This window comes from Xenopus laevis, chromosome 1L, assembly GCF_017654675.1.
Source record: "Xenopus laevis strain J_2021 chromosome 1L, Xenopus_laevis_v10.1, whole genome shotgun sequence".
Lineage (NCBI taxonomy): Eukaryota > Metazoa > Chordata > Amphibia > Anura > Pipidae > Xenopus > Xenopus laevis.
The window spans coordinates 50,369,883-50,389,589 of NC_054371.1; the positions used below are offsets into that span (position 1 = coordinate 50,369,883).

Sequence of the window (19,707 nt, forward strand, 5' to 3'; positions counted from 1 at the left end):
TAATAAATTTTTCCTAAGGGAATATACCAAACTGTGGTGGTACAAAAAGGGGAAAATTAGTTAAAAAAAAAAATAATTTAATTTTCAGCAGAAACGACATAATTGGTCATCCAACCTTTTCAAGCATCACATAGGGGGTTATTTATTAAAGTCCAAATGCTACAAACTCTATTTTTTTCCCATGATTTATTATACCTCGAGGACGGAAAATGTTGAATCCGAAAATCCGGCATCTCAGACCTACTGAGGCTGTATATAAGTCAATGGGAGAAGTCCCCGAAGATATCATGATCTGCGCTGGGTTTCGTGCAAAAATCAGAATATTTGGTGGTTTTCGGGCAAAAATGTAAAAAAAAAAATTATACGATTCAAATTTTCACTATTTTTTCCAGTTTTTTTCCCAACACTGGAATTTTTCTGGAATATGTATTGATAAATAAGGGGAAATAACTTGTGCGGATTTGGTCGGAATATATTTCAGAAAATGAGAAATTCGGATTTTGATAAATAACCCCCATAAAAATGAATTAATCTTCTTGGTCTCTTTAAATAATTAACATTACATAACACACATCTTGTATATTATATTTCTTTAGTTCTAAAGTCACAATTTGAGAAAAAAAAATTTTGTAACAGGCCAAGGAAATGTTGTCACAATTTTAGATCGTTTTATTTGAAAACAATGTTCACATTACTAACATTAATCTATGTGTAACCATGTTAGAATTGTGTGTACCTTCAGAATGGATGTCCTAATACAAAGCAACAGTAAAAAAGCATCATCTTTGAATGGTTCGGTCCACATTTAGCAGGAACAGTTATAAGCAGCGGAATTGTATTTGCAATGCTGTGAATCAATACGGTGGAGTTGGTTTCATCACTTTTCTGGAAGACGACACTTGTACTACTCAAAATAAAAAAATAAAAATAGTGGATTCTTCATTTGTATTTACATACACGGGTATTCAAACCCACATGGCCATAATCATTTTTTCAGAAAGAAGTTGTGTTTCCGGTTTCAGGTATTTTGGTATAAACTTTAGGCAGGAGGTCTCCAAGGTTTAGATGGATAAAAAATAGCTTACAAAACATTGCAATAATTTAATAGCTCATCGTGGTTTTATAGGTATCAGGAAATGGAATGGATTTATGTCCTGATCCTGTGACAAGGGGTAAGATGCCAGCATTTGGGACAACGTTCCAAGAAAGAGTCAATGTGATATTGCGATTACCCCTGCAAAACAGAAATTGACACATAAAAATCATGTACAAGAACTCCTTTTATACACAAGGAACAAATTACAATGGTTCTTTGTTATATAATTATTTATGGCACAAAGCCAATTAATCTTTATTAAATAAACTTATACTACGTGTAGTCGTAAATGTACTTATTGTAGGTGCCCAGCTACGAAACCTAAAATGTAAATCCCAATCATATTGAGCTGCAAACCCCATCTCATAAAGATGCCATATGCACAGGACATCAGCTAAACAAGGTAGAGGCATGACAAAGAGGAACCTTGTAATGTGATAGTATGAGACTGTTGTACATGAGCAAAGCATGCACTGATACAAACACTAACACACTTCTACCTAGGCCTCACATACTTACCACAGTATCATTCTTACGGTCATGTCTCCAGCATAAGCTTCCACCATGCTATGATATTTCCATTTTACAGCTCATAAGAAGCACACAGTTTACTCTATTCCCCTTGCCATCCAGTAAAATCTACAGACTTCAGTTCTCAGTCTCTTTATTGGAGTGCGGGAAGGTTTAGCTGCATGTCGAACTACACACTGCCCCAAAGGGTAAAACGTAGGGAGGATATAACACTAACCTGAAGTTACAATGATTGCATGAGACACATATTTACAAGCTCAGCACAGGTAAAAACTGAAGTTTTGAGTGTTACAATATATGGAAGGGAGTAAGAAAACCATTTCATCCTCACCAGTTTTACAAGCAGGCATTAATTATGTAAATCTGGCCTGACAGTTTGAGAAAACTTACTTTAAAGAGTACAGGTATGGGACCTTTTATCCAGAACGCTTGGGACTTGGTGTTTTCCAGACAACAGATCTTTCCGTAATTTAGCTCTACATACCTTCAGTCTATTAGAAAGTAATGTAAACATTAAATAAACCCAATAGGCTGGTTTTGCTTCCAATAAGGATTCATCTCCGTTTGGATCAAGTATAAGCTACATTTTTATTATTACAGAGAAAGGGGAAATCAATTTTAAAAATTATCTGGATAAAATGGAGTCTATGGGAGATGGCCTTTCCGTGATTTGGAGTTTTCTGGATAATGGGTTTCCGGAAAACAGATACCATACCTGTATCAGGATTCTCAGTAGGTCTGAAGCAAAGTATACGGAGCAGCATAGTCACTTGATGCTACCACCAGAGATACATACTTTTAGTACGGAGTGCCAGTTGGCTGCCCTTGTGTGCTTAAGAGGTGGTAATGATAAAGCGCCCAATTGCGCAAAACGCATCAGGAGGGAGTGGCTGACACAAGGTATGAAGAGGGAGACACTGTCATGTGGTATGTTTTGCATGAACACTTGTATTGACAATGTATTTTTATTTTGGTGAATTTGCACAAATAAATGCTTGATGTGAGGTCCTGCGCATGTTTCTAATTTGATGGTAATGATGTGGACACAATTTAATACTGATATGGGATCCGTAATCTGGAAACCAGTTATTCAGATAGCTCCTGAAAGGCTGTCTTCCCATAAACTCCATTTTATTCAAATAATCCAATTTTTTTTAAAACAATTTCCTTTTTCTCTGTAATTAAAACATTACCTTGTATGTCTTAACTAAGACATAATAGGTCCTTATTGGAAGAAAAAACAGCCTATTGGGTTTATTTCATGTGTACATGATTTTCTAGTACAGTTAAAGGTATGAATATCCAATGTACGGAAAGATCTGTTATTCAAAAAAAAAAAAAAAATCCAGGTCCCGAGCATACTGGATTACATCCCATACCGGTACGGTCAGTATCACTTAAACATAGAAGAGTTCACATTTCACACAATGGAAAAAGCCTAGTTCAGGAAATGATCACTCAAAAACATAGTAAAGCAGTGCACTCCTTTAAAGGGATACCTACAACTCTTTCTTAATACAGATATGTTCCTATGGAATTCATAGCAATGTGTCAGTATTCTTTTTAGTGCACATTTTCAGTGCACATTTTCTAATACTTTTCTTTGCTTTGTTTTAAAGGATTTAATTAAAGAAATTTGCCAATTGTTGGTGCCAAATGTTAGGTACCCCCAAGGCATTGTACTTACAGTACAGCGAAATGCTGAACTTTATCGAAAAAAGCCAGCTATTTAGTTCTACTGCACATGCGTCTGCCCCAGGAAATTTGAAGAGTGAAGAAGGAAGAGGATTACTATGTGGTGCTCGTTGGAAGAACCCCGGGCTGGTGCAGTTTTCTGCTGATACGAGCACTGGCCCAGAGTGTCAGATAAGTAAATCTAACATTTTTACTTCTCCTTTAAGACACCCCCTCCCCCCATATTCTTACTTTCTAAACAATGCCAGTCTGTCAGGTTTCTATTTAACACACATGCATTGTCCTTAAGCTCTGGAGTGAAAACAGGCAAATTAAAACTATACAGCTACAAAGAATTATGCCTACATAATGCCCTCACTAAAAGCGATATACACGCACTATCATAGTAAACGGATTGAAAGAGAGGCTGCTACAATGGCAAAAATTTAAAGGTTTTTTTTTAACCTCTCATTATAATAATGTAAAGGTATGGGATCGGTTATCCTGGAAACCTGTTATCCAGAAAGCTCCGAATTAAGTAAAGACTGTCTCCCATAGGCTCCATTTTATCCAAATGAAAAGTTTTAAAAATTATTTCCTTTTTCTCTGTAATAATAAAACAGTACCTTGTACTTGATCCAAACTAAGATATAATTAATCCTCATTGGAAGCAAAACCAGCCTATTGGGTTTATTTAAATTTTACATGATTTTCTAGTAGACTAATGTATGAAGATCCAAATTACGGAAGGATCAGTTATCCGGAAAACCCCAGGTCCCAAGCACTCTGGATAACAGGTACCTGGACCTGTTATCCTGTATTTTAGTACAGGTATGGGACATGTTATCCAGAATGCTCAGAATCTGGGGTTTTCCGGATAACAGATCATTCCGTAATTTGGATCTTCATACCTTAAGTCTACTAGAAAATCATGTAAACATTACATAAACCCAATAGGCTGGTTTTGCTTCCAATAAGTATTAATTATATCTTAGTTTGGATCAAGTACAAGCTACTGTTTTATTATTAGAGAAAAAAGGAAATTATTTTCTAAATTTGGATTTATGGAGATGGCCTTTCCGTAATTCGGAACTTTCTGGATAACTGGTTTCCAATAACAGATCCCATACATACCTGTAATAAATAGAAAGGTGAAAATACAAAATTGGGACAAGCTCATGTTACTTTCATATTTTCCTTTTCTACAATGCTGACATACCTTTCTAATGATATTAAAATAAAAAGGATAAATAGGGTATTCATTTCAGGATTTTCTCCAGTTGCCAAGGGAGAGAGATTTTTGGTCCAATATTTGTGGCAATTTCTACATATTACATCTCATTTCCATCTTCCCCTTGTTTTAGGTCACTATTCCTAAAGCCTTTTTTCCCTGATTTCAACAAGTAATAGTGTTAAAAAAGGTTTCAGGAAACCGTGCTACATGTTATATCAAACAATGATAATTAAATAGCATCACTTTTGGAGCTCTTTTGACATCCTGATCGTTTACAGAACTCTCCATTGTGTCACCTCAAATCAATCACGGACCTTTCTGGCGCCAAAAAGTAAACAGACATCAGCTTTTTGTGTCAGGTTTCACCTTATAAATTTTATCTCTTGCACTCGCTTCTTGAAAAGAGCACATTTTAATAAAACAGTATATTTTTTCCAGATGCTTACTTGAGACCATTTCCATCGTCAAAGAAAAAATACTTTGATTTCATTTCTTTTAAGGACAACTTTGGATTATCTCCTCGGAGGATGATCTTGTCCCATAGTACGACCTGGTTCAGGGTCTAAAATAAAACCAGAAAATAACTCAGTCTGTAGGACTAGGCTTTGTTACTTAATGCATGGAAAGATACATCTTAAAGGAACAGAACAATATTTGGAAAGGAACATGTTAAAGGAACAGATCAGTGTAAAATTAAACTGGGTAAATAAATAGGCTGTGCAAAATTAAACATTTTCTAATATAGTTAGTTAGCCAAAAATGAAATGCATAAAGGATGGAGTGACTGGATGTCTAACATAATAGCCAGAACAGGACTTCCTGCTTTGCAGCTTGTTACTAGTCAGTAACCAATCAGTGACTTGAAGAGAGGCCATATGGGAAAAAACGGTTTTGTTAGAATATAACCTGCTTGCTAAGGATCAAAACTATTTACCCAGTTTCATTTTTACACTAAAAAGTTCCTTTAAACATACAGACAGAAACAAAGACACCATTTCTTGTAAATTGAGATGACCTAAGGTTAAACAAAATCATTAGAAATAATAAAAACAAGCAAAGATGCCGTCTACTGAGCAATCATGGACTTTGGGCACACATGCACAATCACCTGCAGTGCATTGCCATAATGTTAAAGGAAAACTATAACCCCAAAATGAATATTTAAGCAACAGTTTATATCAAATTAAGTGGCATTTAAAGAATCTTACCAAACTGGTATATATATTTAAGTAAATATTGCCCTTTTACATTTCTTGCCTTGGACCACCATTTTTTGGTGTGCTGCCTCAGAAATCACCTGACAGAAACACTACAAATCTAAGTGTGGAAGCAAAAGACAGAACTCTGTCTGTTAATTGGCTCATGTGACCTAACATATATAGTTTGTTTGATTGCACCATGAATCATACAAAACCAGGGGGTGGCCCTTATTTTATTTTTTTTTTTTAAATGGCAATTTTCTATTTATGATTACCCAATGGTACATACTGTGAAAAAGGTATATTATTATGAAAATGGTTTATTTACATGAAGCAGAGTTTTACATATTAGCTGTTTCATGCAATATATTTTTATATTGACCTACATTGTTCGGGGAGTATAGTTTTCCTTTAAAGAATAAAAAAAAACTATTGCGGGTTGTGGCACATGCATGCCAAATACTGTGAATACAGAACAGTTCACTTCTAACATATGTAAGAATAGAAAAAGGGAAAAGCTCACTTACGTTGCTTCTGGTGGAATATTCAGCAGACAAGTAAATAAATAGCTGTTTAACATTCCAATCAAATATCGGCTGCAAATGTATGACTGTTAAAGAAAACAACCTAAAGATACTGCATGATCTATCATATGAGAAGCATTCACAGTACTTCATCAAATCCCACCGATATTGCTATTATCTTTTATTTGCACAGCCCCGTGTTATACAGAATGTTACCCTGTCTCAGTGGAGCTTAAAAGGGATACTGTCATGGGAAAAAATTGGGTTTTTTTTTTTTCTTCAAAAATGCATCAGTTAATAGCGCTGCTCCAGCAGAATTGTGCACTGAAATCAGTTTCTCAAAAGAGCAAACAGATTTTTTTATATTTAATTTTGAAATATGACATGGAGCTAGACATATTGTCAGTTTTTCAGCTGCCCCCACTCATGTGACTTGTGCTCTGATAAACTTCAGTCACTCTTCACTTTAAGTTGGAGTGATATCACTTCCTCCCTTTTACCCAGCAGCCTAACAACAGAACAATGGGAAGGTAACCAGACAGCAGCTCCCTAACACAAGATAACAGCTGCCTGGTAGATCTAAGAACAGCATTTAATAGTAAAATCCAGGTCCCACTGCAACACATTCAGTTACATTGAGTAAGAGAAACAACAGCCTGCAAGAAAGCAGTTCCATCCTTAAGTGCTGGCTCTTTCTGAAAGCACATGACCAGGCAAAATGACCTGAGATGGCTGCCTACATACCAATATTACAACTAAAAGAAATACACTTGCTGGTTCAGGAATGCAATTTTATATTGTAGAGTGAATTATGTGCAGTGAAAACAGTGAAATTTAGAAATAAAAACTACATTGTATAAATCATGACAGAATCCCTTTAAAATTTAATGTCCATAGAACATTCAAAGAATGCACAAGCTCAGTTGTATTACAAGCCAAATAAAGGTTAAACACTGGGGATGCTACCAGGATGGCTAACCTTGTGGCCCAGGTCAGTTCCAAAAAAATCGCACCAGGTTGGGGCATTTTCTTTTAGACCTTCTGTAGGTTTGGAATATAAAACATGCATTATATTAAACTGTGGGGCTACAATAAAGTTCATCACTATACCACAATATCTTTTTTTTTTTTTTTTTAAACATCGTCATTTCCAAATATCCACCATTTGTTTCCTTCTTTTTAAAAATAAAAATAAATTTAGATTATAAAGAAGGGACTTACTCACTTGCATTGTCAAGCCGTTACCTCACTTTTAACCCCAACTACAATAAACTCTCCACTGGGAAGTGGTAATTGCGCGTGTTTAGATTAGACTGCAAATATGGATCCAGTTCTCCAGGTCTCAAGCAGCCTGGTAGAGTTTAAAGGAACAGTTCAGTGTAAAAATAAAAACTAGATAAATAGATAGGCTGTGCAAAATAAAAAAAGTTTCTAATATAGTTAGTTAGCCAAAAATGTAATGTATAAAGGCTGGAGTGACTGGATGTCCAACATAATAGCCAGAACACTACTTCCTGCTTTTCAGCTCTATAACTCTGAGTTAGTCAACAACTTGAAGGGGGGCCACATGGTACATTTCTGTTCAGTGAGTTTGTAATTGATCCTCAGCATTCATCTTAGATTCAAAAGCAACAGTTATGGCCCATGTGGCCCCCCTCAAATCACTGATTGGTTACTGCTTGGTCACCAGGGTAACCAGTCAGTGGAAACCAAGAGAACAGCAAAGCACGAAGTAGTGTGCTGTTCTGTTCGACATCCAGTCACTTCAGCCTTTATACATTAAATCTTTTTGCCAAACTAACTATATTAGAAACATTTTTTATTTTGTACAGCCTATCCATTTACCCAGTTTTTATTTTTATAATGAACAATTCCTTTAAGGGAACGTATAGACCATTTTTAAAGATAGGGCTGTATGGAACCTACGTTTTGCCTATTCTTTTATTTTGCCCTGTTTAGAGCAAGAAATAACAAAAACCATAGATATTTCCTAACCAAAACAATTAATAAAAGGTATGTTCATCATAAGCCCTATTTATTGCACCAGTGATAAAAAAGTGGTTATATTAGGCTGTATATCCCTTTAGACGATACAATTAATTTGTATAATCTGTCTTCTGTTTCCTGCTAGCCTCTGTTTTTTAAATGGGTGGATATAGGTGGGTGTATACGCTCCACTGAGACAAGGTAAAATTCTGTATAACACGGGGCTGTAGAATCCTTGTTCTGGTGCCATGTACAAGCTCTTTTGCATCCCTCATTCCCACCACATTAAAGTCCACAACCAGACTGTCTGAGTAATCGGAGAGTCTGATGGTAATAGCAAAACCATTAAAATATAGAAAAAATCTCTAACAGCGACTGCTTTCCCAATGCCTTTTGACAGGGATACTAGGAGTAAATATAGTCTTGGGATTTCATGCTTTGGGTTGTAATTAAATGCATCAATTTTGTATTGCCTACATATGATATGTTTTACTGCTCACAACAGCATACACATTTCATTTTTGAAAGGATATCTGCATTTATATCAAATGTGATAAATCCTAGGTCACTTCTTTCCCGGGGACCAGTAAAATCTTCAACATTCTCCCTGAAAGACAAATTTGTACATGAAGAGTTATTCCAGAATACTATACACAGCAACAGTTAGCCAAAAGAATAGCATATATAAGGAAATAATGCAGAGATACCCGCATTGAATTAACTGGTTTTATACTGGGGTTTTAAATGTAAACAGGGTTGCCAATTAATAGAAGAGAAACAGCATGAATTCATTTGTGCTAAGCAACATAATGCTGCATCTTTTTCTAGTAAGGTAAAAATACAAAGTAGGTAAAAACACAAAGACAAAACAGTTAAGAGAGAACTGTTCTCAAGAGCTTCCCATCATAGACATAGTATTCTGAACAAAATCACGCTCTTCCATTCTGGCATTTATTTTATATGTAATATCAGAACACAAGCTTCCAATGTATGGTCATGAGGCTTTAATCACTTTAAAGGTGCATAACAGGACTGTATAGATTTTATTTATCAGTGGTTAATGAATAAAATAATCTATAACTAGCAGCAAATACAAAGATTCTGAACAACCAGGCAAAATAAATCTACTGATGTCAGAATCAACTACATAAAAACAATTTGTGCTGTATGGGGTTGAGGTTTGCGCGGTCACCAAAATATATGTAATAAAGCTGCACTGCTGGTTTTTGTGGATCCACCTGTCCACTGTGTTCAAATATGAATTTTATAGGGTAGAGTGCGCTATTAATTGCTGATAAAGTAATTCCCAGGGACCTGTATGGGGAGACAATATATAGAGTAGTACGCCCAAAAGGAAGCTTAGAATATAGCGCTATATTCTAAGCTTCCTTTTGACTACGATCCCGTAAGTGGAAAACATCTCGCAGGGTGATACCTGCGGCTCTGACGATATAACACCATTTGAAGTCTCTGTATTGCAGGATCACATCGGAGACGATATATACGCATTTAAAACATCAAACATGTGAGTAGTTCCATAGAAAGTCTGTAAGGGTTCTCTTTTGGGCGTACTACTCTATATATTGTCTCCCCATACAGGTCCCTGGGAATTACTTTATCAGCAATTAATAGCGCACTCTACCCTATAAAATTCATACATAAAAACAATGTTCTACTATAAAATTACTAAGGGATAAGTAGAAATTAAGAAGCATCGCAGAGGGTTTATTTCATGCAGATTTCTCAGGGAGCACCAAGTTAAAGGAGTACTTTGCATTTCTGGCTGTAATAAGGAAGGTGGTGTGAATCACACAGTGACTCTGACTTAATAGCAAGTAGTGCAGATGGAAGAGGAGGAGCAGTGCTATTTGAATAGAATAGGCTGTCGTGCTGGTGTTTTATTGGCCAAAGCAAATTCAGCAAGTGAAAACAGATAAGCAACTGAACAAAACTCAGTCATTTAACTCCATAACTTGCTCCTGTGCTAAGCAGAATAAATAGTGACATAAACTGCATGGATTGGGTGTATTATAGTTACATATTGAATGAAATACAGAGAAAGAGATACATGCAGGATGTGCTCACAAAGTAAAAGGGAAATTCAGCAAGATTACAGCCTCCCCCCTTTTCCCAGGACAACTTGCTGAGCAATTTAAAAGTGCCTATAAATGGTTAACTGTTAATTCTTCATAGCATTCTGTAATGATATTATTTTGCCATACATTTAATGGAAGTAAGGAAGTTCAAGTTTTTCTTGGGAAAGGGTTAGTTCACCTTCCAACACCTATTTTTCTGTTCGGTTGGTTTCAGATAGTTCACCAGAAATAAAGTCTTTTTTCAGATACTTTCTATTTTCTAATTGCGACAGTTTTCTAATATTAAAGTTTTAAAGTTCATTTTTCACCTTCTTATGTCTTTCTGAAGCAGCTCTGGAAGGGGGGGGGGGGTGTCGCAGACTGTTAACTGCTTTAAATTGATCCAAGAGGGTTATTTATCAATGGTCGAATTTTAGAGTTTTTTAGACCTCGATTGAACTGACAACTCGAATGGTTTCTAAGATAAGAAAAAACGTAAATAGAAAGAACTCGAATCAGCAAGTTTGGGGTTTAACAACCAGAAAACTCAAATTGATTTAGTTTTCAGGAAAAACACTCCAAAAAAAATAAATAAATAAAAAAAATAGAAAATCATGAAGGCTGTAAACAACTTCAAATGGTTCAAAGGGACCTCTGCCATTGACTTCTACATCACTTTGACAGGTTTTAGATGGTGTATTTGAGCTATTTCCAGTGTCCATAGTATAATAAATCTCTTTTTACTCAAAAAATTGATTTTTGACCAAAAAAATAACCTTTGAAAACTGGAATTTTTGTGGAAAACACAACTCGATCCTTAATAAATCTGCAACTTAGTTGATACATTTCTTACCTGCTGAGCAGAATCCCAGAGACAGCTATTAGAATTGATACAATAGTTGCAAATATTCCCACAGATGCTGCTAGGAAATGTATCAATTGTTACAATTAAATGTAACCGTTCAGAATCTGCATTACTGAGCTGCCAGACAAATACCACAAACAGGAACATTAACTTTTAGACTTTAATATTTTTTAAAAAAAAATGGTAAAAAATTACTAATTGAAAAAAAAGTATCTTTATTTCTGGTGAACAGTTTGACAACAACTGAACTGGAAATGGGGTTTGGAAGGTGAACAACCCCTTTAAAAGTTAAATTCGCATTTTCTGTATGTGTACCTATCCATATCCATGAGGCAATGTTACCTCCTTCCAATGAAATCACAATAACTTAATAAATCAGACGTTTAGTATGTGTTAGTGATTATGTATTATTTTTAACAGAGTAGCAACAAGGAAAACCGCTCAGATAACAAAATTACCCATAGTTTCAGATTGACACGTTTAAGCAGCACAGGACACAGACCCTAGCAACCAAGAGCTGCTGAATAAAAAGCTAAATAACTCAAAACCCACAAATAATCAGAAATGAAAACCAATGGCAAATAGTCTCAGAATATGACTCTCTACATCATACTAAAAATGATTTTAAATGTGAAGAATCCCATGGAGACAAACATCACCAGTGATATTGTCCTTAGCAACCAATCAGATCTTCGTTTTGTTTTCGAACTTGTAGGTGACAGTTAAAATGAAATTTCAGATTGGTTGCTATGGGCAAACCAATCTCCAGTGTTAATATGTTTGCCTCTTAGTATGTTACAGATTGGCATTTTCTGAATTGTCAGTTTTTATTATGCTGTATTATTTACATTCTATATTTCTTACTTTTCCCAGAATGCAGTTATCTGTTGTGTTTTTCTGTCATTGACCTTGACAATCAATTCTGTGTGAGACCACATTTTAACACTGTTGTTTTCTGCTTCTGTTTCCATATAGACCCTTTTCTATTTTCCACTATGCATTCTACACTGCTGCCTGGTTGCCAGGGTAAGTAGGATATTAGCAACCTAATAGACGTCCAAGTTTTGACATTTACTTTTTACATAAATCCTTTTTTGGGGGGGGAATAAAAAATACATTTCCTTTGACAGCTCCTATGAAACAAGTGAAAGGCTGATTCTTTGTGAAGACCTCTCCAATGAGAAGCTTCCTGCATAGTGTACTCTGTGATGTCATACTTTTGGGCTAATGGAATGAGCATCTTCCAGTCCAGTTTTGTGGCAGCTGTTGCTGAAGGCCCCCCCCCCATGTCTGTATTGTGTCCCACAATACAATAAGCAGAGGTTACAGAACCATCTTAGACTTTGGAAGACTGCTCCATCACTCCAGAACCCAAAGCAGTGACATCAAAGTGGAAAGACAGTGGGCACCTTATAGTTGAGGCTTCTCACTAGAGAGACATCCTCCATATAAGATTAACCATTGGGGCAACCCACTCTGTAACAGCTGCTAAACAGCTGGATCAAAAAAAGAGCCTTTCTCAAAAAGAAGTTATTTAAAAAAATAAATAAATAAATAAATAACTGCAAGGCGCACTTTATACATGTTCAATTTATCATGAAACTTTATTTACATAGTGCTGACATGTCACAAAGCCCTTTGCAATAACTGTTCATCATTCACACCAGTTTCTGCCCCAGTGGAACTTGCAATTTAAGATCCCTATTACACTCACACACGCACTAGGGTCAGTTTTACAAGGAGTCAATTCATGTGTATGTTTTGGAGTGTGAGAGACAACTGGAGTAACAAAAGGAACTCAACTTCTAACACAAACTTTTTTGACAGGCTTTTTGTTCCCACTTAACCTTTTAAATGCTACAGACAGTGAAGTCTACAGCACTGACAGAATGCAGAGCAACAGATTTTAAGTCTCTGGATAAAAGGTTAAAGAGTGAGGGACTGCAAGTTGACCTCAATGGGTTACTCCAAGTTTAAGGTAAAATAATAGTTTACTTTTTAGCACCAGACTAGTTTGAAATAAATTGCACGCCTATACATTACCAAGAGCTAACCAACATAAGGGTAACAATGAAGCACCATATTTAAAGAAAAAGAGATGATATTAATATGCTCCTCTAAGTACAGTTACTGGAGTTGCATGGCTCCTTGACATTCTCTGCTGGAGTGGTTTCATGTTAGGCCAAATTCTGGAAAATTCAGGTTTTTTTGTCACTTGTCACTCATGTTTGAACATGTCTAACTGCACGAGTATAGTTCGTTTTATCCTGAATAATTTCACTCACAAGAACCAAGATCTGCATTTTAGCACTGATGCATTTCATTGTGTTTATTCAAATGCAGCCTGCTGTGTTTTATGCATTTGAAAAAACCTTTAACATACAAACGTGCCTTTTCACAAGTTCAATATGTGGTAACAAAATAAAAATGTAGAAATGCAATGTATTAGGGATGCACCAAATCCAGGATTCGGGTCGGGATTCGGCCTTTTTCAGCAGGATTCGGCCGAATCCTTGTGCCTGGCTGAACCGAATCCAAATCCTAATTTGCATATGCAAATTGTGGGGAGGGCGGGATTTCACATGACTGTTACAAAACAAGGAAGTAAACCAATTTTTTCCCACTTTTCCCTTCCCCGCCCCTAATTTGCATATGCAAATTTAGGGTTCATTTCGGGATTCGGCTGAATCTTCCAAGATGGATTCAGGGATTCGGCCGAATCCAAAATAGTAGATTCGGTGCACCTCTACAATATATGCATGTTGATGCATTCAGCAGGCATTTGAATAGACTTTCAAAGACCCATGTAAGAAGTCTTTAGCTGTTGTCAAAGTGCTACTCTGACAGTGTATGCAAATGCAGTGAGCAAAATGCAATTTTGAGCACAAACAACTGTTTTTTTAGCCTCACGGTGCAGCTTTTTTTCAGATTTCCACCGTCACTGCAGCTGTAAATTGATGCAATTGCACTGTGCCTACTGCAATTCTGATTCACAAAAATTGTGCTTGTGCTTTAACTAAAATCAGAGATAGTCTCATCAAATAGTTTAAAGTCTGCCTGGCGTCATTTCCGAAGGCAGAAAGGACTAAACACCATTGAGCACAGCAATATGCACAAAAAAAAACACATTTTAAAAAGTGCAAGTGCCTTTAATGAAAGTGGTGCTATACACAACTAACTGTGGGCAATGAGCAGGGACCACTACTGTCCTGTCCTTGTGGGTGTACATGTGCCCTACAGAGGTGGAGCAATAGATATATTTATTCCAGTTTTAAGGATTTATGACGCTAAAACAGAACTCAGAGCATTTTCATTCAGCCTCCGGAGTAACAAAAAATGTTTTCAGTTTAGTTTTAGTGTTTTTTTTTTTTTAGGAATTGCTGGCAGCTGCTCAGTTAAAGATGCAAGTTCTACGCTGCATTTATAGAAAAGGTTGAATAAACCCTGAAAAAATAAAGTCAGAGCTGCAGTTTCAGTTATAACATATGTTGCCACACAATACAGCACATGAGGCTATTGACTGCCACCCAGAAGGAAGTCCAAATACGTCTGTCATAATGGTAGTTAAGGTTAAATAAGTAAGGTAAGCAAGTGGTGGTTTTCTTGCATATTAAAATGTACATGTACTAACCCCACACTAGCACATGTAGTGACATTGTTATCATACAGTGCAAGACTATGGTAGCCATGCAACAGGAAACCCATGAGGCGTGTATCTTTCTTATATGTCCCCTCTTAGGGCAGTGCAGCTTTCACAGGTTTCCCCTAATAAGCTATGGTAACTATTAGGACCCCTGGGGCCACAGACATATTTGCAGCGTGTTTTTTCCCAGAGACTACAGGGCAGGACACACTGTAAATGAGAAGGAAAGGCAGTTCATCAGAGGGTCGCTACTCACAGCATCACCCGAGACACATGGATGTTGACAGGAACTATCCGCTCCTTGAACGCGGTGGTGATAAAGCAACCAAAGGTGAGCGCCGCCATAACGCTCAATGAAAAAGCAAAGAGCGAATTAGCTCGCGAAAGAACGGTGTTCATGGCGTCTGCAGCCCTTTAACAGTGACAGAGAAGGTAACGAAGGCGAGGAGCTGCGCTTATATGTCACCAGATGAATGGGGCTCGGGAGATGAAGGTGCGCGAAGTGGCAGCTGGGTATAACCAACAGGAAGTCACTGATAAAGCTGAGCTGTCTGTCTGAAGGCGCTTTCAGAGCCACAATACCACTCTACTTCCGGGATACAAACCGGAAACTGGGCGTTGCATTCGGTAGGTGCCGGGGAAGTTACCGGCACGTGATCAGAGAGCTTCAGCCTGAAGCGGCCATAGTTGATGTGGGTAAAGTTCCTGGTGTTGGTAGTCTAAAATCAGTGTATGTCTGTATAGCTTCAGATAGCGGCATAGCCTCTGCTAGATATCTTTTGAAATGCTGCAATAGTACAATAAGGAGAACAAATATGGCAAATACATTATATTAAAATATATTAAACACAAGTTTTAGTCATTGCTAAGGACGCGTGGGTAAAGTAAGTAAAATGACAGCTCTGTACTCTGTTGTTTCCCTGGGCTGGTGCATTATTTTTTTTTATAAAAGAAGCCCTGACCTATTGAAAAAATCTTCACGACTGGAGTTGGAGTCATATATTAACACTGGGCAAATCTTCACCTGGCAGTAACCAGTAACCCATAGCAACCATTCATTTTTTGTCAGGTCAGGGTTTCCCCAAATAAATTTTGACTTTTTAAATATTTTTAACAACTGGCCTCCTCATCTAAGTGATGCAATAGCCTCGCTCCGGTGTCAGAACTCCACCAACATCATTGTGCCCACCTCTGATGTCATCATGTCTGTTCCTATATCACTGCCCCACCCCCAAAACTATGTGCCCATCCCAGCAAAGGTGGCAACTCTAGTTTGCATAAATGTTCACTTTGGTGTATAGTAGAGTTGCCGCCTGTTGCTACGTCATAATCCCGCCCATGATATAAACCCACCCCTACGTGCTCACCTCCCCCCCCCCCACACACACACTCACACCTGATTTCCCAGCTTCAAAATGTGACTTCCCTAATGTACAGTCTGGTTAAATGCTACATCACAGCTTTGCTTTCTGTATAAAATGTAATCCGGAACGTGAAATAAAATTGGCAAAGTTTCACAAAAAATCCTGTGTTTAGCACAGCTATAATATCAGGCCTGGACTGGCAATGTGTGAATTCTGGCAAATGCCAGAGGGGCTGCTATAAGATGACGTAGACAGGCACTATTAGGTTTGTTTGGGGATGTTTGGGCCTCTGAGTTCTTGAAATGCCAGGGCCTATTTTAAGTCCCAGTCCAGGCATGCATAATATTTATATTATAATTTAAATGATCAGTTTTTGTTTGCCAAATCTAGATTTTGCAACATTTAAGCACTCTTCACAGTTCAGGAGTAGTCTGGACACTTAACCTTGATACCTATCATTAATCCAAGACATAACCAGATCAGTTTGATAAAGTTCGGAATCAGTTCATAGTCACAGCTCTAGTTTTTGTTCCCATATGTAGGTCTGAATATGCAGCCATAACACAGGTGTGCATTTGTCGAAATGTTGTATTAGATGTATATGCATTTTCTTGCCAGTATGTGCATATTTCGAAATTTAACATGCATTTCTCTGTTCTAATGTATTTTGACATGTGACCACATTTGCTGTCATATAGATTGTTGGAGCTATTCAGCCTACAGGAAAATACATTTCTTAAAATGTATTACTAACGGGATTCATAGGGGTGAATTTTAGAGCTGCCATTTTTTTGTTGTTGAAGCCATAGCTGATGCACCATTGTCTCCCTATATTAGTAACCTTGTTTTGCACTAAGTGAGCCCTAAATAAAGTTTGGTCCTTCAATTAGGGGCTTGAACCCAAAAAGTCTGACAACCACTGCTCTATGAAATAGTGTAATAATAGTTCATCGTAATCTTTTTAAAAAGTTGTTATGCAGTTTTCTATTGGCTTAGCTGGTAAATTACCAGGGGTAGAGGACAGTCGGAAGAGGCTAAGTAGTATTTCCTTGTGCAGCAATTCTACTTCGTCTGGCTCTTCTGGCATTAAAGGAGCACTAAAGCTTAACTAAAGAAGTAGACTAGAAAAGTTGAAAGGCTGATTAGTAATTTAATACAGATAATTATTACATGGCAACACAGAAACCAGTGCAACTAGCACCAGAATTTAATAATCAGCCATGTAGCATCAGTTTATATTACAGGCCAACCTCATTTTTTGCTTGATAATTTGCGACGACCCCTAACCTAAACTTCTCAACAGCTGCTCAAAGCCCACCCTTGGTTTATCAAATCTGATCATCTGTATCAGTCTAAGCTTATCACATGATTATTATTGCAAACCACCAATAGGTTCTCAGTAGGTGTTTGGTCTTTTAATCAATTAGTCATACTATTTATCATACTTAAATATCTTGTCCACTTTAGTCCAACCTGTCCCCTAAGTCCTCTTCACATTTTTAACCCACATACAGCTTGACGCCTGTGCTGAGTGCATAGACATCAACAAATAGGAGGGCATGATGGGAGTACATTGGATACAGTCCCTAGATAGTTTGGACTTGCCATCCATTTGAAACCATGGGTGGAACTAAGTTTCTCACCGTGAACCAAGCCCCATGGATCAGCAAATAATTGGTATAATATATGGCATAAAACTGGTATAAGAATACTCATTAGCAAGTGGCTAAAATGTCCGATCTGAGATGTTTAACATAACCAGGCAGAAGCTGAAGGATCTCCTCATGTTCACCTTATTCATTCTGTATCCCTGAATGCCTGCCCGCAATAGCACTCGTATTTTTATTACATATATTTTTTCACAGATTTCCCATTCCCTGTTCACTCATCCTGTTTTGCAAAGTGACTAAAGTTTCTTGGCATTCAAACAGAGTTGACTGATTCCTGGAACCAGCCGAGGCACATATTTGGCTTGCATCTTGTTTCCCCTTTCCCATATGAGGGCATATAGGACCATTGACGCTACAGATCTGTCATATATCACCACTTTAATGAACATCTGCACATTCAAACTTGTATTATAGTGCTCTGCAAGTAAACCTCAGTCCTCTCATTAACCTTTTGTACATGTTAAGCCATGTTTTTGGAAGAAGCCCATCAATATTTTAGTTTTTATTAGACACATTATTTAAAATAAGCCTTATGGCTTTAGAGGGATCTGAATATTATGTCCGGAACTATTTATCCTGGCTATTCATGTCAGAACAAATAGCCATTATAAATCAAGCTTGGCCCAAGCTTCATCAGCATGATAGACAGTTGGCAGGTGTGTAGCTATAGCTGATTTACAGAAAGATAAGAATGTGCGCATGAGAGCTATGTAACATACATAGCTGGTGAAAATGGGAACTTTTGAATCTGACATCTGCTATACAAGCTAATTTAATCTGGGCGTCTATTCCATATCATTTCCCCATTTTTGGCATGTTTATATGGTGTCTGTTTTGAGAAATGTTACCTGCCTATCTTGTGCTTTTTAAAAATGGCAAGTAGGGTTCAAAATGAGGCTGAAATTCTGACATCTCTCTCTCTCTCTCTCTCTCTCTCTCTCTCTCTCTCTCTCTCTCTCTCTCTCTCTCTCTCTCTCTCTCTCTCTCTCTCTCTATATATATATTGCAACTTTTCTGCAACAAGTACAGTATGTATTGCTGGAATGTAAACATTGAGAGTAGGTGTATAAGTATAATACAACTGCAATGGAGAGAGTAATTCTTAGGAGGTTATTTATCAAAGGTCGAGTTGAGTTTTCCAAGAAAAATTTGCGTTTTCAAGGGTATTTTTTAGTCAGAAATACATTTTTCAGGTTAAAGAGAATAAAACTTCAAATTTTTCGAAGGTTTTTTTTTTTAAAAAAAAAAAATCAAATTGTTTGAGATTTATTATACCCCGAAACTGGGATTTGCTTGAAACTGTAAAAACATCATCTAAAACCTGTCAATGTCATGTAGAAGTCAGTGGTTCCTTGAACCATTTGAAGATTTGAAAATACTTCACGATGTTTAAGTTTCTTTTGGTGGTTTTGCTTGAAAACTCAAGAGATTTGAGTTTTTTCTGCCGAAAATTAGATCAATTTAAGGTTTTCACTCCAACTACATTGATTCAAGTTTTTTTACATTCAAGTTTTTTCTTAAATTAGAAACCATTAGAGTTGTAAATTCATTCGAGGTCTAAAAAAGCTCACAAAGCTCTAATTTGAATTCGACATTTGTTAAATAACCCCCCTAATTGGAGAAAGCTAATTCTATAGCCAATGTAAAATCAATACTGCATTGTACTGTAAAGTCGACTAAGTTTAAAAAGTGACATAAGTCCCCAGTGAGGCCTGTGTGACATAGTTAGCTCTGGTGAGGAGCTAGAGTTTGGAGAAAGGAGGTTCTGAGGGACTTGACTGTACATGATTATCACAATATTTCCAACCATCATTTGTGTGTGTGGTCAGTGCTGTGTGGTTTACAA

The 19,707-nt window shown here is 37.0% G+C and overlaps 1 protein-coding gene across 1 annotated transcript; it reads right to left on the minus strand.

The window, feature by feature from the left end:
- Window positions 1-646: 646 nt before the first annotated feature.
- spcs3.L (signal peptidase complex subunit 3 L homeolog) lies at window positions 647-15,344 on the minus strand. Its single transcript, NM_001091748.1, is given in 5 exon segments — window positions 647-1,234; window positions 4,982-5,097; window positions 6,262-6,338; window positions 8,778-8,851; window positions 15,084-15,344. Coding segments are annotated over 5 exon segments (543 nt in total). The 5' UTR covers window positions 15,227-15,344; the 3' UTR covers window positions 647-1,101.
- Between the last annotated feature and the right edge of the window lie 4,363 nt (window positions 15,345-19,707).